At 47.7% G+C, this 26100-nt stretch overlaps 1 protein-coding gene and 2 non-coding genes across 5 annotated transcripts; all 3 read left to right on the top strand.

Moving 5' to 3' along the window:
- The first annotated feature begins 3036 nt into the window (after nt 1-3036).
- Nucleotides 3037-24901, top strand: KANSL2 (KAT8 regulatory NSL complex subunit 2). Of its 3 annotated transcripts, XM_040978394.1 has the most exons (10): nt 3037-3127; nt 3553-3811; nt 4916-5094; nt 5455-5569; nt 8859-9022; nt 9225-9391; nt 10215-10311; nt 16106-16359; nt 23298-23417; nt 24160-24901. In XM_040978394.1, exons 2-10 carry the CDS (start codon nt 3561-3563, stop codon nt 24289-24291), a joined length of 1479 nt encoding a protein of 492 aa, XP_040834328.1. In that variant the 5' UTR covers nt 3037-3127; nt 3553-3560; the 3' UTR covers nt 24292-24901. The 3 variants fall into 3 exon arrangements, with proteins under 3 accessions (XP_040834328.1, XP_040834348.1, XP_040834338.1); XM_040978414.1 differs by lacking the exon at nt 3037-3127 and having other exon boundaries at nt 3546-3811; nt 16106-16257; XM_040978404.1 differs by lacking the exon at nt 3037-3127 and having other exon boundaries at nt 3546-3811.
- LOC121164111 lies at nt 10406-10542 on the top strand. The gene has a single exon (XR_005885020.1). It is a non-coding gene; the product is annotated as a small nucleolar RNA SNORA2/SNORA34 family (small nucleolar RNA).
- On the top strand, nt 23813-23947 carry LOC121164115. The gene has a single exon (XR_005885025.1). It is a non-coding gene; the product is annotated as a small nucleolar RNA SNORA2/SNORA34 family (small nucleolar RNA).
- Nucleotides 24902-26100: the final 1199 nt, after the last annotated feature.

Below are 26100 nucleotides of genomic sequence, written 5' to 3'. Positions count from 1 at the left end.
CCCGGCAGCCCCGCTTCCCTTCCAGCTCCCTGCTTGTGGCCTGGGAAAGCAGTCGAGGACAGCCCAGAGCTTTGGGAACCTGCACCCGTGTGGGAGACCTGGAAGAGGCTCCTGGCTTCGGATCGGCATAGTATCGGCCCGTTGCGCTCACTTAGGGAGTGAATCATCGGACGGAAGATCTTCCTCTCTGTCTCTCCTCTCTGTATATCCGCCTTTCCAATGAAAAAATAATAAAAATAAATCTTTAAAAAAAAAAATAAAAGTTTGCTCGTTCTATTGTGGTTTGTCCACTTCGGGGAACATGTAAGCTAGAAGTCTGCTTTTAAAATTTTGAATCCATGACTAGCATGTAGTGTGTTAGGCCCAGGCTCTGCTTCAAGTTCCAGATCTTCAGTTTCCATTTGTTTCAGCTCCTTGCTAGTGTGCCAGGGAAAGCAGAGCAAGTGGCCCAGGTCTGTGGCTTTCTGCCACCCACACAGGAGACCTTGAAGAAAAGCTCCTGGAGGGACCTGTCTTGAAAACCCTGTTCCTGCGGCATTAGAAAGTTTCTGTGGGGAAAAAAAAAAAATCCTTAGTAAATCTCACTTTGCACACTTAAACAGAAGCTCCTGGCTCCTGACTTGCCTTGCTCAGCCCTGGCCGTGGTGGCCATGAGAAATGAACCAGATGTGGAAGATGTCTTTCCTCTGTAACTGCCTTTCAGAGAAGTAATCTTTCAGGAAAAGTTTTAAGAGCCTGGTGCAGTGCTTGCGTCTTGTGCACACTGGGATCCCATAAGGATGGCAGTTTGTATCCCAGCTGATCCACTTCCCTTCCAGCTCCCTGCTTGCAGTGGAGGACATCTCAAAGCCTTGGGACCTGCACCCACGTAGGAGACCCCAGAAGAAGCCCCTGACTTTGGATTGGCTCAGCTCTGGCCGTTGGTGGCCATTTGGGAAGTGAACCAGCAAAGGGAAGATTTTTCTATCCATAAATCTTTCCAATAAAATAAATCTTACAAAAATTTGAGTCCATCTATGTTGCAGTTACAGGTTTATTAAATTCTTGATATAGACCTGGATTTCATTTGACATTAATGCCTACATTCCTGTTTCCCAGACATTAAGAATTGCACAATTAGACATAGAGGCTTGGTGCTGAAATTCAGCTGTTCCTTGGGATCCCTTATGTTAGTGCTTAGATTTCATAGACACTAAGTCTTTTTTTTTTTAAGATTTTATTTTTTAGATTTTTATTAGAAAGGCGGATATACAGAGAGGAGAGACAGAGAGGAAGATCCAGGCGGCCGCAACGGCCAGAGCTGAGCCAATGCGAAGCCAGGAGCCTCTTCCAGGTTTCCCATGCGGGTGCAGGGTCCCAAAGCTTTGGGCCGTCTTCGACTGCTTTCCCAGGCCACAAGCAGGGAGCTGGATGGGAAGTGGGGCTGCCAGGATTAGAACCAGCGCCCATATGGGATCCTGGGGCGTGCAAGGTGAGGACCTTAACCACTGCACCACCGCGCCGGGCCCAGACGCTAAGTCTTTGTTGCACTCTCATCCCATGTGCGTTCACACTACTCGCTGTAGTTTTAATATTCCTTTTTGGTTCCTGCATTTGGTTACAGTTTTCAAAATGTATTTCTAGGAGAGAAGAGAGATTTTCCATCTGCTGGTACTCTTCCCCAAATGGCAACAATGGCTTGGAGCTAGGCCTGTCTGGAAACCAGGAGCCAGGAGCTTCTTCCAGGTCTCTCACGTGGTGCACAGGCCCATCTCCTTGGGCTGTCTTCAGCTGGAGCAGCTTGGGACTTACAGCAGCACCCATCTGTGATGGTGGCACTGCAGGTGGAGATACAGCGTGATACGGCCATGGTTGCCAGCTGCTTTAAACATTTATTCAAAAGGCAACGGACAGAGGGACTCAGGTTTTCCAGACTCAGTTTCATCCCCCAAATGCTGCCAACAGAAATCCGATCTAGGTTTCCTTTTTAAATTTTTCTAAAGATTTATATATTTTTATTGGAGTCAGGTTTAAAGAGAGAAGGGGAGACAGATTTTTTGTCTTGCTGGTTCACTCCCCAAGTGGTTGCAATATGAAACGAGTTGCTGCTTCTGGGTCTTCCACAAGGGTGCAGGGTCCCAAGGCCCCGGGCCGTCCTTGACTGCTTTCCCAGCCACAAGCAGGGTGCTGGTCGGAAGTGGAGCAGCTGGGACACAAACTGGTGCCAATCTGGGATCCTGGCACGTTCAAGGAGAGGACTTTAACCGCTAGGCTATCAAGCCAGGTCCCATCTAGGCTTTCTAAGTGGCAGGGACTTGGGCGCCTCAGGAATCATCTGCTGCCCCTCGGGTACGTTAAGTTAGTAGCAGGTTCCATCAAAGGTAGGACATGGGGGCCTGGCGCAGTAGCCTAGCGGCTAAAGTCCTCTTATTGATTGCACGGAAACACATATGGGTGCTGGTTCTAATCCCGGCGGCCTTGCTTCCCGGCCAGCTCCCTGCTTGTGGCCTAGGAAAGCAGTCAAGGACGACCCAAGGCCTAGGGACCCTGCACCCGTGTGGGATACCCGGAAGATGCTCCTGGTTCCTGGCTTCGGATCAGAGCAGCACCGGCCATTGCGGCCGCTTGGGGAGTGAAACATCGGCCGGAAGATCTTCCTCTCCGTATCTGACTTTCGCAATAAAGAAAAACTATATATGAAAATCATTAGGTTCATCATGTAGACCAAAAACACGTAGAAAAAAAAAAGTATGGAACTGCTCAAGAAGGATACAGCTATTCCATATGTGAATAAGTCACAAGTGGTGATGTTCCTTTTTTTTTAAGTGGTGATGTTCCATCACACGTGCGTGTAAGTGCTGTTAGGCAGCAGCACCTGCGCCGCGCACAGGAGCGGGAAGCCCACGCCGCCAGGCAGCAAGCCAGGCCGTCCGCCCGCCGCCGGCTCAGGCTCTGACGGACAGTTCTTCCAGCCACTCACGCCGCGCATCTCGGCAGCGCCCCGCCCCTCCGGTCCCGAGCCCCAGCCAATGGAGTGCCCGCTCCCGCGGAATGGCAGCCAATCGGTGGGGAGCAGCTTGGGAAGCCGCCGGGCCGAGTTAGGAGCGGCCCGAGGAGAGCGAGGTGCGCGGAGAGCGCGGCTGAGGAGGTAAGATGGCGGCGCTCCCCGGCCTCGGCCCTTGCGTCCGGGCTGCCGCGTCGCCCCTTCACTGGGCGCAGACGTGCGGCCGCCTCTGAACCGGCGTCTGGAGCCCCTCTCCGGCCCGCGGCCCCCCAGGAGCCTGGCCCTCGGGTGCCCAACCTCCGAGGACAAAATGGCGGGCGCGCCGGGCGGGGCGGGCTGCGAGGCGGCGCCGGACAAAGGCGGCGCCCGGGAGGCGGGGCGGCCTCGAACCTGCGGCTCTGGCCGCGTGCCGGGCCCGGACAGGCGGCGCGACCTGCGGCCGTGGAGCGAGGGGCCCCGGGAAGGGCGGCGGGAGGCGAGCGCGTGCAGCCGGCGAGGCCTCGGGACGCCGGCCGCCTGGCGTGTGCGGAAACGGTGAAGGCTTTTTGATCTTCTGTGTGACGCCACAGGTTCTGGTATGAACAGGATTCGGATTCACGTCTTGCCAACCAGTCGGGGGAGGATCACCCCGGTCCCCAGGTCCCAGGAGCCCCTGTCCTGTTCCTTCACTCATCGTCCGTGTTCGCAGCCTCGACTGGAGGGGCTGGAATTTTGCATTAAGCATATCCTGGAAGACAAGAATGCACCCTTTAAACAGTGCAGTTACATATCGACCAAGAATGGAAAAAGATGTCCCAGTGCGGCCCCGAAGCCGGAGAAGAAGGATGGGTATGCACGTTTATGTTACTTGTGCCTTTGAATGAACGTGAGACGGGATGTGGCGAGCGGGCGGTGGTGGTCATCTAACAGTGGGGGGGTGTTAGCTGGGTCATGGCCTTGTAAAATTGGGGTGAAGGGTGTATCCTTGGCAGATTAGAGGCAGTTAAACTGATGAAGATTGGAAGGACGGCTAAAATCACTTAGCCTTCCCCTTCTCTGAAAAATGAAGGTGTGTTGGAAGTTGCTCTTTACTTGGGGGTGTGCTTTTGTGTGTGGGAGGACCTTAGTAAATAACAGGCGGAATTGCCTCCCTGCATTTTGGACCATGATTCGTAGCTTCAAAGGCACTCATGCAAAAACGTAACCTGAGTGGGATAATTTGTATAGAACCTGTAATTTTAAGGCTGTGTGTTACATCTTCCTCCTCTGCTGTGAATTCATTACTAAATTTGCCTTCCAGAACCAGTATTGAAAGATGAACAGTGGATCTCTTTGGTTTGTTACAAGATGATGTCAGCAGTTTATAGTTGGGACTGTTACATTTCCTGGCTAGAGCACTTGGTTGTGCGACCTGCTTTTTCTTTTAGTACAATTGAGTTGATCTCAGGCCAGCTGAGTTCCTCTAACTCATGTTTTTTTTTTTTAACATTTTAATTTTGTTTTAAGGTTTATTTTTATTGGAAACGTAGATATACAGAAATAAGGAAAGACAGAGAGGAAGATCTTTCATCTGATGATTCACTCCCCAACTCCCCAAGTGGCCGCAATGGCCAGAGCTGAACCAGTCCAAAGACATGAGCCATGAGCTTGTTCTGGGTCTCCCATGTGGGTGCAGGATCCCAAGGCCCCGGGTCGTCCTCAACTGCTTTCTCAGGCCACAAGTAGGAAGCTGGAGGGGAAGTGGAGCAGCTGGGATTAGAACCAGCGCCCATATGGGATCCCGGTGGGTTCAAAGCCAGAACTTTAGCTACTAGGCTACTGTGCCAGGTCCACTCACTGGTGAATAAAATATTCATTCATTTGAATTTAAAAGTGACTTGATAATCAAGTACAGTGGAAACTCCCAAACTTGTCAAGAAGAGACCTAGAAATACTAATATTTCGTCTTTTCAGGGTGTCCTTCTGTGCAGAGCACGCCCGTAGAAATGCCATGGCACTCCATGCTCAAATGAAGAAAACCAACCCGGGGCCTGTGGGCGAAGCACTCCTGTGCCAGCTGAGCTCCTATGCTAAGTCAGAGCTGGGCTCCCAGACCCCAGAAAGCAGCCGCAGCGAAGCCATCCGTATACTGGGTAAGATGAAAGAATGGGCTGCGCTCTGGCTTGGCACCGTTCCTTGGACGGGCTGGCAGTATTGTTAATTTGTTGGGAATTGGGTGAGAATCCCAGGATTGTTTTCGTTGGTCTTGGTGACCTCTTGCTTCATTACTGTTTTTATGCTTAACACCTTCGCTAGGTTATTTCAGGAAATAATCACTTTCAGTTGACTTTTTTCCCCTCTCGAGTCGTAAGTAATCTTCCCTGCCTGTGTTTTGAAGTGTTTCTGATTGCTAGCGCCTCTGTCTCGGGTGGCTGGATGGAGTGCTCTGGCTCTGTGTGGTGGAGTCACGGAGGTGGGAAGTCTTAATGGCTGCTCTCCCTTCCTTGCCTCAGAGGAAGACAGCTGGAGTGATGGGGAGCAGGAACCCATTACTGTGGATCAGACATGGAGAGGTGACCCTGACAGTGAAGCTGATAGCATAGACAGTGATCAAGAAGATCCCCTAAAGTAAGTCGTCACTCCACGTCAAACTTTTGACTACTTTGTGCAGGTAGTGTGTGCTCTGTAGAACTGCATGGTGTTAATAGAGTAATCGCACTGGCAGGGGAGAAGACAAATTTTGTGAGCAATGACAGATTCTTAAAGCTGCCGCGGTTCATCACTGCTTTGCCTCAGGGCAGGATGTAATTTACTTTGTAGAAGTTTTGCAATTTAGAAAAAGATGTGAGCACTAAAAAAAAAAAAATAGGAAATTTCTTGGATCATGGGAGTGGGAGGTGGATTGAGAAATTCTTTAGCCCAGTTAGAGAAGACAAAATGGGTGTGAACAGCTGCCTGGCCTAAACCTCGGGAATGATAATCCAGTTGTACTTGAAGAACTGCTTCATTTGCAAAACTTTGTACTTAGGGATTTTTGTTTTGTTTTGATTTGGGAGCCCGAGCTGGAGCTCTCCCTGTCTTAATATGGTAATGCAGTAGCTGGGCTTGGACCGGGCTGAAGCTGATCGTTGGTCCTGGTGTCCGAGGTGGGTGGCGGGGAGCCAAGTACACTGAAGCTGGACTCAAGGAGGGAGCCAGGCACTCAGGGATGGGATTCAGGGGTTTTAACTGCTGTACCACATGCCTGACCCTGGTTATATTTTCTTTCCGTTTTTAAAAATATCTCTTTTTTGAGAGACCTGTTGAGAAACAAAGAGGCTGGAAGGGAGGGAGAGAGGTATTCGTCTTGTGGCTTACTCACTAGGTTGCTGTGACAGTCAGGCCTGGGCCATGCCGAATGAGGAGTTCCTGCATGGAGGGCCAGGCCGCCGCCTGCTGCCTTCCCAGGCACGTACCCCGCCGGGGCTGGCACCGATGTGGGATGCCCGTGTGGTAAGTGGCAGCTTGACCCTCTGCCACAATGGCCCCTCATTACGTGTTGTGGGCAGAATAATTTCGTTCATCTGTTGAGTAATCTTAGGGCTGTCAGCCGTCCAGGAAGTTCTGTTTTTGCAAAGTCCATCTATGTTGTTTGAAAGAGAATGCTTCCTGTTGGCATTTTGTCCCAGTACAGCTCACACCAAACATATGCCTTCTGCTTTTGTCGTTGTTATTATTCTAGCTGGCCATATTTGCTTTAAAGACCCGTATCCTCCCTGGATTCACTAGTTGACCTTTCATACAGTAAATCAACTCCGCTTGGAAGATTCCGAAATTTGGTTTTGTCAGAGTGATTTAATCCCTAGAGCATGCACTCAGACAGATTAATTCCTAAGAATGCTATCTAATCCAGAATACCACTTAATTTCATGAGAAGAAGAAATGCCAAAAAGACTTGGTGGTTGGTATTAGTCTCTCCTGAAAGATACTCAAAAGGGAAAATAAAGCCCCAGGTTTTAAAAAGATATTTATTTTATTTTTATTGGGAAGGCAGATTTACAGAGAGAAGGCTGAAAGATCTTTTGTCCACTGCTTCACTCCCCAAGTGGCTGCCACAGACACAGCTGAGCTGAAGCCAGGAGCTTCTTCCAAGTCTCCCACGCGGGTGCAGGGTCCCAAGGCCTTGGGCTGTCCCCAGCTGCTTTCCCAGCCACCGGGAGGGAGCTGGATGGAAGTGGAGCAGTTGGTATAGGAATCAGTGCGCATATGGGATCCCGGGACGTGCAAGACAAAGACTTTAGCTACTAGGCTACCACACTGGGCCCAGCCCCAAATATTAAAGATAGGCAGCTAATATAAGACTTTACTTAATATTCCCAATGAGCTTATCCAGTAAAAAAAAAAAAAAGCCCAATAAGTATATGCACATTTAGGGATGTACATCGAGTTATTAAATGTTATAACTTGGTGTAGTGACATTATTAGCATGTTATGTACAGGAATTTAATGGTGTGTTCATTTAATTAAATTCTTTTCATTAGGGGTTTACATCTTCTGTGCCAGTAGCTTTGTCATCAGTAGGACCAGCTTTATAAAAAACGTTTTACTTATTTGAAAGACGTAATTAGAGGGACAAGTGGCTGCAGCTGCTGGGGCTGTCTGGCCCAGGCCAAAACCAGCACCCTGGATCTCTGTCCAGCCCTCCCTTGAGGGTGGTAGGGTCCCAGGCACCTGCTTTCCCAGGGTCCTTGGCAGGGAGTTGAGTTGACACTCCTGCGTGGGATGCCAGCATTGTTACGTGGTGTCTTCCCGTGCTGTGCCACAATGCTGGCCCCCTCCTGTTTGTAAAAAATTACAAACAACTTTTTTAGCAAAATGCTGCTTTCAGCCCTGGTTTTTAAAATTAGTATTTTTTAATCAGAAAGGCATAATACAGAGAGGAGAGACAGAAAGATACGTCTGCTGGTTCACTCTCCAAGTGGCTGCAATGGCCATCGCAGCCTGGAGTTAGGAGTTTCTTCTGGGTCTCCCACACCGGCACAGGATCTCGAGGACTTGGGAACCATCCTCCACTGTTTTTCTAGGCCACAGACGGGGAGCTGGATGGCAAGGGGAGCAACTGGAACACCAACTGGTGCCCATGTGGGATGCTGGTGCTTGTAGAAGGAGGGTTAGCCTCCTTGACGAGGCCTTTCACTCCTGAGTTTAGTTCTGTTCATCATGTGTATTCCACTAATTATTAGCATGCCTTGAGTTTCTGTTTGGAATAGGCAGCACAGCTTAAAGTTGATACGGACTGTTTTAGATTTGACAATTAAGGATTAACTTGGGGTGTTGAATTTTGAAAATAGTATCAAAATGAGCTGGGGACAGTATGTATATACGGGGCTGCTTGAGTTGCAGTATCTGAATATGCTTTTAAAAAGTTAATAGGCATTTGTTGTTGATGTCTTTTTTTACTTTAATTAAAATATACTAACATACTAAAGATATTAAGTAGAAATGTTTTAGAAGGTTATGACTGATTATTCTTAAATCATTAAAGCAATACAAGTTATGGATTAGAAAAAAAGTCCATGTTTTTTACATCCTCACTTTCTTAAAGTTATTTTTTAGAGATTTATTTATTTGAAAGGCAGAGATACAGAGAAAGAGATATTACATCTGCTGGCTCACTCCCCAAACAGCCGCGGTTGCCACGGTCAGGCCCGTCAGAAGCTGTGAACTCTGTCCAGGCCTCACATGTGGGTGGCAGAGCTGAAATGTTTGGGTCTGGTTTGGGCTGCTTTCCAGTGGACGCTGTCAGGGAGCTGGGCTGAAAGCTGAGCAGCCAGGACTGAGGACGGCATGCTGGGCCTACCAGCGGTGGCTTAACCTGATACCCCGTGGACCTGGCTCCTCAGGCTGTTGTTATACTTTGCTGAATTTTTTATTCCAGACACGCTGGTGTCTACACAGCAGAAGAAGTGGCCCTGATTATGCGTGAGAAGCTAATCCGTTTACAGTCTTTATACATTGATCAGTTTAAGCGACTTCAGCATCTGCTCAAGGAGAAGAAGCGCCGCTACCTGCACAACCGCAAGGTGGAGCACGAGGCTCTAGGCAAGTTTCCTGTCCCTGTAACAGCTGTACGGGTCCAGCCTGGTGGGATGGGGAGTAATTGGACTTACTTCCATCGTAGTATGTGGTATAGAGGACAGTTTGCTTTTTAAAGTGCTTATGTTGACAGCCAAAGCTTTTCCTGTTTACTTGTTGATCTGGAGATGGATCCTTGATGGAGATCTTGGCTCTTGTGACTTCCCAGGTGGTAGTCTTCTAACTGGCCCAGAGGGACTTTTGGCCAAAGAACGAGAGAATCTGAAACAGTTGAAATGTCTGCGGCGCTACCGCCAGCGCTACGGCGTGGAGGCGCTGCTGCACAGGCAGCTGAAGGAGCGCAGGATGCTCGCCACAGAAGGTGCCGCTCAGCAGGTAAGCCTTCTGGGCAGGGGTGGCGGAACTCTGCTTTCCTGCCAAGGACCATTTTGATATTCATAACATCTGTGGGGCGTAAAAGTTTGTCAGCTTAGTCTGTGGAATTCTGAGTTTTGAGTACCACCTGTGGTTGGCACGGTAAGGCCAGAGCAGATGGATCATTGGATGCCGTTCAACACTGATACTCTAAGGTATATACATTCCGTTTATTTACAAAATTAGGATAGCTATTAGAACATGGTATCCAGGCCTGGCACAGATGGCTTATCTACGATTTTGTGACTTGGGATAGTTCTTTGGTTTACCTAGTCCTCAGTTCAGATTCGGCACAGGTTAAAACTCTAGCTTGGCAGTTTTGGAAAGCCAGGAGATAGAGCAGAAGCAGCTGAATACAAAGGGAGTAAGGTTTTACAGGAAGAAGAGGTGACTCAAATTTGTTATTTAAACAAAAGTCATTTTCATTTTATTTGAAAGGTAGAAAGAAAAAAAAAAAGGTAGAGATTGTCACCTGCTGATCGTACCCCCACATGCTTGGACACCCTCTGCTGGACCAGACCGAAGCCAAGCGCCAGACCTTGCTGCCTCGCCCGTGTGGGGGACAGGGACCCACGCGCGAAGGTCGGCTGCACTCTCCAAGGGACAAATTAGCAGAAAGCTAGTGTGGGTACAGAGTGGGGACTCAGACCTAGGCTCTGCAGTAGGGGGCGTAGGAAACCCAGGTGAAAAGTAACCCATGTTGAAAGTAACCAATAAGGAAATGCTTTGTAGGTGAATGTTCTCATCATGTTCTTGTATGAGTTCCTGTGTTTTCCATTTTTAGGCTCATACAACGCGCTCCAGTCAGAGGTGCTTGGCTTTTGTGGATGACGTTCGTTGTTCCAATCAGTCCCTTCCAATGACCAGACACTGCCTGACGCGTATCCTTTCAGTATGTTGAGGCTCCCATTTGCTAGCTAGACTGAGAGCCGGTGGGAATCTCCCTGTGTAGTTTGCTTATTGAAAGGCTTTGCTTCGGCCCTGAATCAAGACCCACAGTTTGCTGAAGCTGTTGGTTTCAAGCAGGAGCCTACAGAAATGTCTTTCTCTGGTCTGTTGACCATTTCAGAACTGCGGAAATGTAATGGTCAATTCATTGGGAAGAAACATCAGAACTGTGGATGATAGGTGTGGGTTAATGTTTATTTTTAGTATGTGGATTTTAAAAGATTTATTTGTGTCTCTGGATTCTTGGTTTAACGTGTTCAGTTTAGAGTTAAAATGCTGTTAAGTTACTATTACCAAAAAAAAGTTACAGTGAGTTGATGAGCATACATTGTGAGCTTTGAATGTCATCCTTCTGTATGATCAGGACCCTTACTTGTATGTTTTAAATTTCATTTAAATTAGAGTTTCAAAAATCGAGCTGTTGCATTTTCTTTTTTTTTTTTAAAGATTTATTTATTATTTTTATTGGAAAGGCAGATATACAGAGAGGAGGATCTTGCATCCAATGGTTCATTCCCCAAGTGGCCACAACGGCTGGAGCTGAGCCAATCCGAAGCCAGGAACCAGGAAACTCCTCCAGGTCTCCCACACAGGTGCAGGGTCCCAAGTCTTTGGGCCGTCCTCGACTGCTTTCTCAGGCCACAAGCAGGGAACTGGAAGGAAAGCAGGGCCGCCAGGATTAGAACCAGTGGTCATATGGGATCCTGGTTTGTGCAAGGCGAGGACTTTAACCACTATGGTATCGCGCCGGGCCCTGCTGCCTTTTCTTATAGTTGATTTGTCTTTAACAGTTCTTGATTCTACTCTAGAGCTATATTTACATTGGGTTGCAAAAGTTGTTTAATTGTGTTTTGGACTGTGAAGTGCATTTTTATTCTAGATACTTAATTGTGGGTATTTACTGAGAATTTTTGCATAGTAAAGGTGCTATTAAATAATAGCTAGTAAATAGTCTTTGTTACAGAGGCATATTTTGCTTGTCTTGCAAGAGATAAATATTTGGATGTCAAATTTTCTTTTTTAAGTTTGTGGAACAAAATTATTTTTATTGGAAGGACAGATCTACAGAGTTGGAAAAACAAAGAGATCTTCCATCCGCTGGCTCACTCCCTGGATGGCTGCAGTGGCCGGAGCTGAGCCAATCCGAAGCCAGGAGCCCGGAACTTCTTCTGGGCCTCTCATGTGGGTGCAATCCTAAGGCTTTGGATCAGCCTCTGCCACTTTCCCATGATTTAAGTAGGGAGTTAGATGGGAAGTGGAGCAGCTGGGATGTGAACCTGCATCCATATGGGATCTTAGTACTGTAGGCAGATGATCTAGTCAGTTGAGTTATTTTAAAATTCAATTTGTTTATGTACTGTTTGGAGTCCTCTTCTATTTTTTTTTTTTTTTAAGTTTTATGTTATTTTTATTGCAAAGTCAGAGAGGAGGAGGAGAGAAAGAGTAAGATCTTTCTCTGATGAATCATTTCCCAGGGCACCGCAACATCTGGTGCTGCACCAATCTGAAGCCAGGAGCCTCTTCCAGGTCTCCCACATGGGTACAGGGTCCCAAGGCTTTGGGCCGTCCTCCACTGCTTTCCCGGGCTCCCAGGCTACAAGAAAGGAGCTGGATGAGAAGTGGGGCCATTGAGATTACAACCGGTACCTGTATGGGATCCCGGCGCGTTTAAGGCGAGGACTTTAGCCACTAGGTCACCACGTCAGGCCCTCCTCTCCTATTTCATAGTGAAGAGTTTTTTTTTCCCTTAAGATCTATTTGAAAGGTAGAACAGCAGAGAAAGGGAAAGAAAGTAAAAGATACTTTGCATTTACATTTGGTGGTTTCATTCCTGAAATGGCGGCAGCAGCTGGGTCTGGGCCAGAAACTCCCATGTGGAGTGTCCCATGTGGGACAGGGAAGGTGTCCTTTGATACTCTCCCAGGCCTGCTAGCAGGAGGCTAAACTGGCTGCTGAGTACTTGGGACTAAAACTGTCACTCCATCGTGTCTCATTCCTGTTGCCTGGCTCAGTCCATCACCCACATCCCAGCTGCTCCACTTCTGATCCAGTGTTCTGCCAATGTGTGTAGGAAAGCAGTGACATGGCTTAAGTGCTTGGACCCTTGCTGCCCATGGAGTCTTGGATTGAATTCTTGGCTTTGGTCTGGTTCAGCCTGGCTTTTAGGGTCATTTGGGGAGTGAACCAGGAATAGAAGCTGTCTGTGTCTCTCCCTGTAATTGTGCCTTTCAAATAAATAAATACGTCTTGAAAAAAAAAAAGAGCTCCCATCTACTGTTTACTCCTCCAGTGCCTAAAATGGACAGGGCTGGGCTGAGGCCGAACAGGGACCTGGAACAGCCCAAGTCTCCCACGTGGGTGGCAGGGCTCAGCTACTGGAGCTGAAAATGAGGCTTCCCAGGAGGTGCTTTTTTTTTTTTTTAAATGCAGAAGTACGGGGGCTCTTGCATCTGTTCCAGTGGCTGGAGCTTCACCAGGCTGGAGCCGGGGGCTTCTTAGGCCTCCTGTGTAGGCGCAGCGGCCCAAGGGGCCATCTCTCATGCATCACCAGAGAGCTGGATTGGAGATGTAGTAGCTGAGACTTGAACCAGCGCCCAGATGGGTTGCCTGCAAGCTTTTCTGCTATGCCACAGCGCCTACCTCCCTCCAGATGCATTTTAGCTAGAAGCTAGAATCAGAATTAAAGCTGGGATTGTTAGTTCTGATAAGGGGATGCAGGCATCTTGACTAAACAAATACCTGCCGCCAGGTTTCATTTGAGTGAGTGGATTTCAACGATAGGGTAGGTGAGACTGCCAGTGGGACTGTACAGTGCTGTGAGCTATTTGAAATGCAGTTTAAGTATACAGTACCAATGAGAATGAAAGATGATAATCGTTTGTATATCAGTATTTTCATATAAAATATTCTTCCAACTAGAGGCAACCTTAATACTTTGAGAGGTGTGGAATAGTAAACAAATCATGCCATAGTATAATATGGAATATTTTAGGGTATATTAACAATTTATGAATTGCAGTAGAATGGTAGTAAAAAAAAATCATGGAATTTCATAGAGAAAGAATGTAAACCTTTTTAAAAACAAAGTTGATACCAACACTTGAGAAAGGAAGTCTTTTTTTTCTCTCTCTCTCTTTTGTACTCTTCTAATCATAGTTGCCTAAGTCACTTACCCTTCCTTAAGTCCTTATCCCAGAGAAAGATGGACTGCCAGTGGGGGCCTGGATATGTTCTGGTCTGATGGAGACCACACTGGACTGAGGGAAGGATCCAGACTCTTAGTTGTAGGTCACTTCTTCCCTTCCTTGTGTCTCTGTGTCTTCCTCTGAAAGGGTAGGAGGCAGAGGGAGATGGAGAATGGATTTTTAGGCCTTTGTATTCAAAGGCTTTTGTGGAAATTCTTTAAATTCATAAAAAAGTTAAGATTGAAACATTTTAGTGGATTAAGATTTTAAATAATTAAATAAGATTGGCTTATTAGGCATATTAGATAATCCTTAGATATATATATCTTTTTAATTTATCTTTGGAAAGGCAGATTTTAAGAGAGGCAGAGAAAGATCTTCAATCTTTCGTCTGCTGATGGATTCACTCTCCAAATGGCCATAAGGGCTGGAGCTGAGCCAATCTGAAGCCAAATACTTGAAACTTCTTTCAGGTCTCCCACACAGGTGCAGGGTCCCAAGGCTTTGGGCCGTCCTCGACTGCTTTCCCAGGCCACAAGCAGGGAGCTGGAGAGCTGGATGGGAAGTGGAGCTGCCGGTATTAGAACTGGCGCCCACATGGGATCCCGGTGCATTCAAGGTGCATTCAAGGCGAGGACTTTAGCCGCTAGGCCATGCCTCCAGGCCCTGTATGTGTTTTTAAATAAAGATTTATTTACCTGAAAGGCAAAGTGAGAGGGAGAAACAGTGAGGTTGTTATCTGCCATGTGCTGGTTCACTGCCCATGGTGGTCAGGGCTGGTCAGGCCTAAGCCTGGAGCGTGGAACTCCATCTTGGTCTCACATGGGGAGCAGGGCCCTGAGCACAGAGCCTGTCTTCTGCTGGCTTCCCTGCCCCGTTAGCATAGAGTTGGAGAAGAAGTGGAGTAACTGGGACTTGAATTGATGTAGTGTTGCAGAGGGCAGCTTAACACGCTGTGCCAGCCCCTAAATTCATGTCTAATGAATGATTATCCTGTGCTGGCTACTGCTGTTTTATTTGTTTTAATGACTGCCAACTTTGGGGCATTTTGTCTTCTGTTTGGCTGTGTGGAGAAAGTTTTGGCTCTCAGTGGGGTGGGGCCGCCTCAGAGAGAGGTGGTGAGCAGGGAGGCTGGCAACAACCTCCATCCGACTGGCAGCTCCCTGCTTCACAGTGTCAGCAGTGCCATCCCGGTGAAAGCCTGCTCCAGTGGTTAGTTAGCTCCCAGTGTGGGTGGAAAGAAATAGCTTCATTCAAGAAGGCTTTTTAAAGAAAAAACCAAAAAAGGTTAATTTATTTATTTACATGAAGGACAATTACAGAGGTAGGGAAAAGAGGGAAGTCTTTCACTTGCTGGGCCATTCCCCAATGGCTGCAACTGCTTGGGCTGAGCCAGGCTCAAGCCGGGTGCCTTGAATTCCATCTGGATCTCAGGAGTGTTGGATCGCAAGGACATGGGCCATCTGCTTTCCTAGGCATGTTATCGGAGAGCTGGATTGCAAGTGGAGCAGTCAGGACTTGAACCAGTGCCCTATGGGATGCCAGCGTTATAGATGGTAGTTAGACCTGCTGTGCCATTAATACTGACCTCAAGAAAGTTTATTTGATTTTAAAATTAACAATTACAATAAGTGGAAAGTTTTTTTTTTACTTTATTATCTTTCCCCTTTCCCCTCCTTTTTTTGGAAGGCAAAATTGCAGAGAGAGGTTCACAAATGACCACTGCAGGCAGGATCAAGGCAAGCTGAATCCTGGAACCAGGAAATTCATACTGGTCTCCTGTGTCTGATAGGGACCCAGAAAGTTGGGTCTTCAGCTGTACCAGGTTTATGTAAGCTACTAGCTTTTGTCATAGCATACTTTTGAATGGCTGTTACCTTCCTAGGAGCTCTGTTGATATTTGGTTAGACATTTTCCTAAGAGGGAACAAGGTTAGTGTATCTGGTTTAAGTGAGGATCCTAAAAAGGAGATTGGGGACCAGTCCACTACCGGTAGAACAAGAATTACGTGCTGGGGCCCGGCGCGGTGGCGCAGTGGTTAAGGTCCTCACCTTGCATGCCCGGGATCCCATATGGGCACCGGTTCTATCCCGGCAGCCCCGCTTCCCTTCCAGCTCCCTACCTGTGGCCCGGGAAAGCAGTTGAGGATGGCCCAAGGCTTTGGGACCCTGCACCCGTGTGGGAGACCCGGAAGAAGTTCCTGGTTTTAGATCGGCATAGCATCGGCCGTTGTGCTCACTTGGGGAGTGAATCATCGGACGGAAGATCTTCCTCTCTGTCTCTCCTCTCTGTATATCCGCCTTTCCAATAAAAAAAAAATAAAAATAAATCTTTAAAAAAAAAAAGAATTAAATGCTGGTTAACGTACAGTTATTTTTGAGAGATAACTGAAAATTGTTTATTGCATTTGATTTTATATATAAAGAATGTGAGATATATATAGATTACAGATTATTTCCTGTAAGTTTTACCTAGACAACTCTGTCTTATTTGGCACTTTGGATAGATCCAGTTTTATTTTTCCTTAACCATTCTCTACCAGATATCTGTCAGGACACGAATCAGGTTCTGTTCAAATGCTGCCAGGGATCTGAGGAGGTTCCCTGCACCAAGCCAGTCCCTGTAAGCCTCTCGGAAGATCCCTGCTGCCCGCTGCACTTGCAGTTGCCTCCTCAGATGTATAAGCCCGAGCAGGTGCTGTCTGTGCCGGAGGGTCTGGGAGCCGGCCCCGTGGAGCTGTACCTGAGTGCTTCTGAGCTGCAGCCCACTGAGAGTTTGCCACTGGAGTTCAGTGATGTAAGTTAGGGAGGCTCTGTTCTGCCTGGCCCGGAGACGAGGCCTTGTCTCAGTGGTGAGAAGAGGCTAGTTTCTGTGGTCAGGAGGGTCGAAGTGGCAGAGGTGGGGCTGATTGTGTGTTAACATACTCGCTGCTGGAGTTCTACCCTATCCTGCTTTTTCTTCAGACTTTCTTAAAACTGCTTTTTTTGGGGGGGAAGGGGAACATTTGGATGTCACATGGTCTGCCCTTTTAAATTGTGTAATTGTAGTATTTTAAAGTATATTTATGAAGTTATGCAGTTATGGAGCATTTTCATCAAAGGTTGCTCTGTAGCCCATGTGCCCCACCAGCTGGGAGCTAGGGACCTGGTCCAGGCTGCCCAGGCTGAGCCAGGCTGAGTTTTCTATGTGGCAGGGGCTCAAGCAACCGAGCCATCGTGTCAGATGCTGCCTCCCAGATTGTGTGTTGGTGGCAGTGGAGTTGGGAGTGGAGCTGGTACTACATGAGTATGCCAGGTAACAAGGCAGACGTGCCCTTCTCTTTCCCTGGTGAGCAGTGCTGTAACTGCCAGGCCAAGTGTCTGCCCCTCTGTCCGTGTCAGCATCACTGAGTGAGCCTAGTGGGAGGGAAATTGGGAAGACCGCGTGCTGGTTGGACTGTCACGGATTGGGTGCTGTCACCAGAGCGAGTTCTGATTGGAACTGAAATGAATTCTGATTTCTGTAGAAGTAACAACTCAAAATGTAGGCTTGTGATTCGGCAAGGTAGTAAATGCTCTTTTCAGACTGCTGTTTCTCGGAGAAATGATTCTCAGTTTGGCTCTGGCTGCTGCTTTAACTTTTGGTGTGTCACATGCAGATTGTGCTGTTAGCCGAATAGAACAGTGATATTGCCAACTGTTTTTTTTTTTAATTTTTTTTTTTTTTAGTTTTGTTACTTTTTAAAGATTTGTTTATTTTCATTGGAAAGGCAGATTTACTGAGAGGAGAGGCAGAGAGAAAGATCTTCCGTCTGCTGGCTCACCCCCCATGTAGCTGTGCCTGATTGCTTGCTTTATTTTTTTTTATTTTCTTTTTTAAAAGGTTTATTTATTTGTATTGGATAGTCAGAATTACTTGAGAGAAGGAGAGATAAAGATCTCCTATCTATTGATTTACTTCTCAAGTGGCCACAATAGTCAGAAGTGAGCTGATCTGAAGCCAGGAGCCAGGAGCTTCCCCTGGGTCTCCCACGCAGATCAGGGTCCCAAGGTTTTGGGCCATCTTTTAGTGCCTTCCCAGGCCACAAGCAGGAGCTGGATGGGAAATGGAACAGCTGGGACATGAACAAGCGTCCATATGGGAGCTCAGACATGCAAAGCAGGCTTCAGCCACTAGGCTACCCGTGTCGGGCCCGCACAGTTTTCCAGGTATGTACACCACTCTGACTTTGAAAAACCTGCCCCTTTGTCCCTGCACAATGTCCTAGTGGCTAAACTCCTCACCTTGCAAGTGCTGGGATCCCAGATGGGCGCCAGTTGGTGTCCTGGCAGCCCCACTTCCCATCCAGCTCCCTGCTTGTGGTCTGGGAAAGCAGTCGCCAAGAACTGGCGCCCATATGGGATCCCAGCACTTTCAAGGCGAGGACTAAAGCCGCTCAGCCACCATGTCCTGCCCTTTTCTGTACATTTCTAAATTGTGTAATGAAGATGTCTTGCATTTGACTGTGACGTGTTTAAAATCATCCCAGTTCTAAATGGGAAATTTAGTATAAGTTATGGCATTGTTAAGATTTTGGTGGCGAAATCTGTGTCACTAAGAAAATGGACTAGGGCAGTAATTTATCAAAGACAAAATAATATTGAATAAATTAATTGAAAATTTCCCCCATAGTTTCTCTTTTTAAAAAATTGATTATAAGGTCTGGTGTTGTACGGTGTGTTAAGCTGCTGGTTGGGACACCTACCTCACGCCAAGCGCCCGTTGGTTCTCTGCTGATGTGCAAGGGCAGCAAGCAGATGGTGACTTGAATACTCGAATCCCTACCTGCCACATGGAAGTTCCAGGCTCCTGGCTGTGGCCTGGCTGTTGATAGCACTTAGGGAGTAAACAGCATCTGGTTAAGATTGGTTGCAGTTCCCTTATCCCATCTCAGAATACCTGGGTTTGGGTTCTGACTCGAACTATTTACTCGTGCTTCTTGCCAGGGAGACCCGAGGAGCAGGTGGCTCTCACGGAGTTGAGTGTGGAGGACCGGGATTACGTCTGGTTCAGTCACTGCAGTTGCAGGCATTGGGGTCGGGGGTACACCAGTGGACTGAGCTCCAACCCAGTGAATGCAGGACTCTTCTCTGTCTCTTCGCTTTGTCTCTGTGGCTCTGACGTATAAATAAATCTTAAAACAGAATAAACATAGATTCCTTGTATTCTGATACTTTAGTCTCTAAACATTCCTGGTTTTTTAAATTATTATTTTTATGATATTGGAAAGGCAGATCAATGGAGAGGAGAGACAAAGATGTTCCATATTCTGGTTCACTCCCCAAGTGGCTATAGCAGCTGGAGCTGAGTCAGTCTGACGCCAGGAGCTTCCTCCAGGTCTCCCACAAGGACATGGGGTCCCAAGGCTTTGAGCCATACTCCACTGATTGCCCAGGCCACAAGCAGGGATGGATGGGAAGTGGAGTAGCCAGGGCATGAACCAGTGCCTATGTGGGATCCTGTGCTTGAGGGGGGAAGATTAGCCAGCTGAGCTGTTGCACTGGGTCCATATTCCTGCATTTTCACTAAACCTTTGTTTGCAGGTTTAGTTTTAATTTTTTGAAGCTGTATTCATTTAAGAGTTGAGGAGAAGGTAGGATGGGGGAGAGAGAATATTTTCAAGTGCTTGTTCACTTCCCAGATGGCTGCAGTCAGGAGCCAGAAGCTTCGCCTGGGGCTCCCTTGAGTTGACTTGGCATTCTTCAGCTGCTTTTCCCTGGTCCTTCACAGGAGGCTTGACGTGGGGCAGCTGGGACTCCAGATGACACCGTATGGCAGGTGGTCACCTTCCTGCTTTACCACGTGCCAGTCCTTACTTTTATTTTTAACTTATAGAAATTTATGTAAAAAATTTCATGTATTTGATCTTACCTGTCCTTTTGTTTGCTTTTGGCTGCTGTTTTGAATGGGGGCAGCATGTTTTCTCTGCACTGTTGCAAGGGTATCCTCCCTGTTCACAGACGCGTGAAGACAAGCTCTGTCATGGGATGCAGGAAGACCCAGATCCGCCAGGTTTCTCCTGTTGACAGAGCTAGGACGCTCGGGATGGGTGTTTGAGAGCTGCGAGGGTGTGGGCTGCTTGTGTGCACCGGAAGCCGCTGTGGGGAGAAGTGGCCGGCCTGTGCTTGCCAGGCCTCTGCACTGCGTTCCTGGGGACGAGTCCTCAGAAAATGCTTGCATGCCTACGAGCTGCCACTCTGCCTGTCCCGGAGGGAGCAGAGAATGCTGGACCCCTCTGCTCCCAGAGCTAGGCTTTTTGGGGATGTTGGCTCTCAGAAGGAACCCCTGTGAAGTTGGGGTGCTTTGCTGTGAGGTGGACAAGTGGGACTTTGGATTTTGGAGTTGCCCTGAGCCCTTTTCGCATCTGAGTGAAGCCCCTGGGAGTTTCCCTGCAAGTGTCCTCTGTCCCTTGTAGAGGTTGAGTCAGCAGTAAGTCCCAGGGAGCTTAGAGTTAGGTGCTGTCCATGGGGGCCGAGTCTTGCCCTCCGGGTAGGGGCTCGCTGCGTTTTGGGGATCCCTTTGCTGAATTTCCAGGGAGTGCGTGGTCGGGGTGTGGCCTCAGTGTGCCTTCGCCTTGCTTATTGTTAGGTGTGAGAGTTCCTTAATTATGTGGTGAGCAGGCGGCAGGGAACTGGTCTGTGAGCAGACGTGTCTGTGCAAGGAGAGAGAGACATTTTCAGTCCTTGTCATCTTGTTAATTGAATTACTTTAGCTTCACTGATTTCTATAGAATTCTAGGTTACTTATATAATTGTACATACTAAAAAAGAATTGCAGAAACACAGTTTATAGTCTGCAGGGTGTGAACAGTGGTTTCTGTGGAGGGTCCTGCATTTCCCAGGACATTAGCAATAGACATGAGACTGTCTTTTTTTCCTGTTTGTGCTTTTTTTTTTTTAAGATTTGTTTATTTTTATTACAAAGTCATATATACAGAGAGGAGGAAAGATAGAAAGGAAGATTTTCTGTCCGATGATTCACTCCCCAAGTGAGCGCAATGGCTGGTGCTGCGCCGATCGGAAGCCAGAAACCAGGAACCTCCTCCGAGTATCCCACAGGGGTGCAGGGTCCCAAAGCTTTGGGCCGTCCTCAACTGCTTTCCCAGGCCACAAGCAGGGAGCTGGATGGGAAGCTGAGCTGCCGGTATTGGAACCGACACCCATATGGGATCCCGGCACGGTGAAGGCGAGGACTTTAGCCGCTAGGCCACACTGCTGGGCCCTGTTTGTGCTTTGATTGCCCAGCTTAAGGCCACTAGACTTGCTTCCTTTCTTGTTTTCTGCTTTATTTGAGGTGAAGAGAGAAAGTCAGCTACCATCTACTGGCTTATTCCTTCAATGCCCACAGCTTATGACTGGGCCATGCTAAACCTGGCAAGCAGGTGTTCGGTCTAAATCTCATGGGTGGCAGCCCCCCACCCCCCCATAAGCCAGCACGTGCTGCGCCCAAGGTGCGCTTTAAGAGAGAGGTGGAGCTGAGCAGAGTTCAGGCCTTGACCCCAGGTATTCTGACATGGAATGGCAGTGACTTGAGGTGTTGAAACACCTATACCAGTAGGTTCTTTTTAGATTTATTTTTACTGGAAAGTCAGATTTACAGAGAGAAGGAGACAGATCTTCCAACCACTGGTTCATGCCTTAAGTGGCCGCCATGGCTGGAGCTGAGCCAATCTGAAGCCAGGAACCAGGAGCTTCCTCTGGGGTCCCATGTGGGTACAGAGTCCCAACGCTTTGGGGCATCCTCAACTGCTTTCCCAGGTCACAAGCAGGGAGCTAGGTAGAAAACAGGGCATCTGGGACAACAACCGGTGCCCATATGGGATCCTGGTATGTGCCAGGCAAGGACTTCAGCCACTAGGCTACCACCCCAGGCTCCAGTAGGTTCTTTAATGATAATGCTTTTTGGGATTGGCATAATGTCTCAGCTGACTAATTTTCCCCTGGAAGCATCAGAATCCCATGTGGGCGCTGGTTCCTGTCCTCACTATCCCGTTTCCCATTCAGCTCCCTGCTCGTGGTCTGAGAAAGCAGTGGAGGATGGCCCAAAGCCTTGGGACCCTGCACCCACGTGGGAGACCTGAAAGAAGCTCCTGGCTCCTGGCTTTCTTCAGCTCAACTCCGGCTGTTGTGGTCATTTGGGGAGTGAACCAGCGGATGGAAGATCTTTCTCTTTGTTTCTCCTTTGCTTTGTGAATCTTTCCAAAGAAAATATTTAAATGTTTTTTTTAAAAAAGAGAATTTTTAGGGGGAGAAAGAGGATTATAAATTTCTGCTCAAAAGCACTTCCAGAACCAAGCTTCTTATGGAACTAGGTTATTAAAAAACAAGCGGCCTCCACAAAGGCCAGGGGTTACAAATCCTGATGTGTTTTGTCACCCTTGGAAAGGAGAGTTTAGTCCTGGACATTTAGAATGTAGTGGTGTGAAAGTTTTATATACACATACTGTGTGAGGCTTTGCGATGCCCTGGAGGCCCTTCATCAAACCTGGTTGTTTTTGTAGCTTTTGGTTTCAAATAGTCAGCAGTAATGTGTTCCTTGTGGTCACTTGACCCCAGCATCCCAGTGGGAATTACCAGTTCAGTTACTCTAGAATAGAATCTGTTGTCTTTTTTCAGTAAAGTAGTTGAAGTCTAGAATATATATTGCCTTTTTAAATACAGCATTTGAAACATTAGGCATAAGGATCAGAGAGTTCTGTGTTGGTTATTCAGAGGAATTGGAGGTTTTGATGCCTCCTTCCTCACCCTCCTTTCCCTTCCTCACTGGCTTGCTTTGTGGATCGTTAGCAGTTCTGCGGTGCCTAGCATTTTATGTGATGTTTAATTTACATTTACACTGATTCTCCATATTACATGAATAACTAATGCACTTGGATGTTGATTGCAGTTAGTCTCAGGAAGTATGTGCTCTCTTTAAGGTTTAGTTATTGAAAAGGCAGATTTACAAAGAGAAGGAGAAACAAAGATATTTCTGCTGGTTCACTCCCCTAACGGCTGCCACAGCTGGAGCTGAGCTGGTCTGAAGCCTGGAGCATCTTCTGGGTCTCCCACACAGGTGCAGGGTCCCAAGGCTTTGGGTCATCCTTTACTGCTTCCCAGGCCACAGGAAGGGAGCTGGATGGGAAATGGAATAGCCAGGACACGAGCCGGCGCCCATATGGGATCCTGGTACTTTGAAGAGTGGGGGGGGGGGGGAATTAGTGAATTCAGCCATTCTGTTGGTCCCAGAACATGCTCTTTTTAAAAGGCATGTTTTGTGGTGGGTGTATGTATATACTGTTTTAACTGCTGTAGCCATTTTTAAGTATACACTTGACAGGTATTAAGAGTATTCATGTTGTTTGCAACCATCACCACTCCTTTTCCAGAGTTTTTCCATCAATTCAGACAGGAGCTCCCTATTGAACAGTAATTCTTTCCTTTCTGCCAATCCCTGGCAACTCACTCTGCTGCTTTCTCTCACTGTGAATTTTCCTGGGAGTTAGCTTTCTTCCCTTTTTGTATGTCAGCTTAATGGTTTGTGCTTTATACTTGGCAGCAGTAAAAAGTTCATAGTGTTTCTGGGTCTTGTTTGTTGAATACTTGGTAAAATTTTCTTTTGCTTGGGGATAGGCTGGAGTGAGGAGCTGCGGGAGCTGTGGGCTTAGCTGAGGGCTCTGCCAGTGGGCGCGCACGGCCCCCTTGCTGCTGCTGACGGGTCTCCCCTTTGTTCCCTAGGACTTGGATGTCGTGGGGGATGGCATGCAGTGCCCTCCATCACCTTTGCTCTTTGATCCTTCACTGACCCTTGAAGATCATTCAGTCAAAGAAGTTGCTGAAGGCGCAGTGGATGTTTTGGCAAGTGAAAAATGCCAGCCCGGGTTCCTTCTGGCTGATGGGAGGGGTGTGGCATCGCAGGTGGACTGAAAAAGTTCCCCCAGAGAGGAGGCTTTCCCCCAGTAGTGACACTGTAAGGCAGGCACGTCAAAGAATAATGCCCAGATGGGCCCTTAGAACCTCTGATGGCTCCTGATCCTTGTTCCAGAGTGGGACATGAATTTAAATAAAAGGTTAAGAACCTGAAGAGTTTTGTTAGGAGTTTTGTTACCTGTTTATTGTCAGAGTATTTGAAGTTGAAACCAAGACAAAATTTGTTTCAATTCATTATGTATTAACTGAAAAGGGTTGAGACCCGAAATCACTGTGTTAGGGAGAGTTTGGCTCTCTCTGAATCGTGTGGGGGGTGGGTGCCCATGGCCCTCACTGAAGACCAGCAGTTGTACTGTGGCTGTTGGTTTCAAGCAGAGGCCTACAGCACTGTCTCTGTGGTCTGGTGGCTGTTCTGGAACCTCATCGGAGAATGGCTGTTTGATTGAACAGAAACAAAGCATAGCTCTGTCTGCCATCTGGGGAGCCTCAGGAATGCTGCAATAGCTTCTGACCTTGAGGGACAGGCCAGCCAGAGGTGTGGAGTAGAACTGTCCAGGATTATTTATTTCTGTTATCTTGTTCTTGCAGCTAGAAATGGGCATTGATCAGTGAGATTCAGACGCCACAATGGATAAATGAGTTCCTAACCCAAGGTGCCTTTCTTTAACAGGGCCAGATTCAACTGGCTGGAGATGGGTGCAGAAACCAGGGATCTCGACATGCTGAGAAAGCTCCCGCACAGTTGCCTCCGAGTGCTTTGGCTACTGCAAATGGGAAGCCCGAGCCCTCCGCCCTCAGTTGACAGGTTGCTTTGGAAACCATTTGACTTTGGTGGAGTTGAACTTCCCATTCTTTACACAAGTGTCCGTGAGCATCTCTCGCTCAGCACTGGCAATCCAGACTGCTTTGGTTTTCCTCTGCATTGAGGTCTACAAGCATAAGTCCACCTTTTGGGAGAACGGAACTATATTGTTCTAAAGTTGTAGGATTCTTCCTGCCCTGGGTAAGGTAGAGATAATGTTAGAGCTTGTTAGAGCTTCTGGGATTGGATGGCGGCTGGGGTTATGTCTACGAGGAAAGACTTCTTTGCGTTGCGATTTCCCAAGTCCGTGGCAGGAATCCACAGAGACGGGCAGTATTTGGAATCCTGGTAGCCTTAATGTCTGGTTGTCTGAGACCTGCTTCCCTCACCTCCATTTCATTGGGCAGCCTGAATCCTCCCCCCAGTGTACTCTACTTTTATTCCTCAGAAAGTAGCTCACAGGCCTGGGCTCTCCTTAACTATCCGTCTTGTTTATAACCTATGTAAATTTCTATGGTGGCTAGCTTATGTTTGACATATTAAAAATTTATTGTATATAGTTTCTAATAAATGTTATTAAAATATTAAAAAGTCACCTTAAGTGAACGCATACTTTGTGTTAGAGTGTCTTTGTTTCTGGGTGTTAGAGGGCTTTCTGATGGGGGCAGGAAAAATGAGACACGTAATCTCTTTTTTTAAAAGTTCGTTTTTCCTGGGAAAGCAGATGTACAGAGAGAAAAGAGACAAAGATCTTCCATCCATTGGTTCACTCCTTGTGTCTCCAATGGCCACAGTTGAGCTGATCTGAAGCCAGGAGCCAGGAACCTCCTCTGGGTCTCCGATATGAGTGTGGGGTCCCAAAGCCTTGGGCCGTCCTTCACTGCTTTCCCAGGCCACAGGCCGGGAGCTGGATGGGAACTGGAATAGCCGGGAAACAAACTGGCACCATATATGATCAGGCACATGCAAGGTGAGGGTTAGTAACTATTAGGCTACCTCACCAGGCCTGAAACATAATCTCATTCTAAGAAGTAAGGCTTTCAGTAGTTAGTAGTTGGTTTTACTTTTTTTTATTAGAGCCATCGCACTGAGCCTTAAAATTTCAGAAAAGAAAAAAATTTTTTTTTTAGTTTCCCGTTGTTTTTATTAGAAAGTCAGATATACAGAGAGGAAGATCTGAATCACTCCTCATGTGGCCACAACGGCCAGAGCCCATCAGATGCCAGGATCCTGGCGCTTCCTCCAGATCTCCCACACGGGTGCAGGGTCCCAAGGCTTTGGGCCGTCCTTGACTGCTTTCCCAGGCCACAAGCAGGGAGCTGGCTGGGAAGTGGAGCTACTGAGACACTGTAACCCTCATGGGCACCATAGGGTATCCCAGCACATGCAAGGCAAGGACTTTAGCCGCTAGGCTATTGTGCTAGGTTCTTAAGTTTCTGTTTTAGATTTATTTATTGGAAAGGCAGATTTACAGGGAAGACGAGAGAAAAGATCTTCCATGTGCTGGTTCACTCCTTGGGTGGCTTCCATTGCCGGAGCTGAGCTGACCCAAAGCCAGGCGTTTGGAGTTTCTCGGTCTCCCGTGTGTGCAGGGTTCCAAGACTTAGGGTTGTCCTCTGCTGCTTTCCTAGGCCTCAAGCAGGGAGCTGCATGGGAAGAAGATTAGCCAGGTTTTTTTGTTTTCTTTGTGTTTAATTTGTAAGGTGGAGAGAGTGAGAGCAAATGAGAGATGTACACAGGTTCAGATCTGTCCACTGGTTTACCTCCCAAAGGCCCAGTACCACCAGGGCTGGGCTAGGCCGCGGCCAG

This window comes from Ochotona curzoniae, unplaced genomic scaffold, assembly GCF_017591425.1.
Source record: "Ochotona curzoniae isolate NIBS_2020 unplaced genomic scaffold, NIBS_Ocur_1.0 contig_1014, whole genome shotgun sequence".
Taxonomy (NCBI): Eukaryota; Metazoa; Chordata; class Mammalia; order Lagomorpha; family Ochotonidae; genus Ochotona; species Ochotona curzoniae.
Note: the sequence above shows the minus strand (reverse complement) of the source record. Positions and strands in the feature narration are given on the sequence as shown.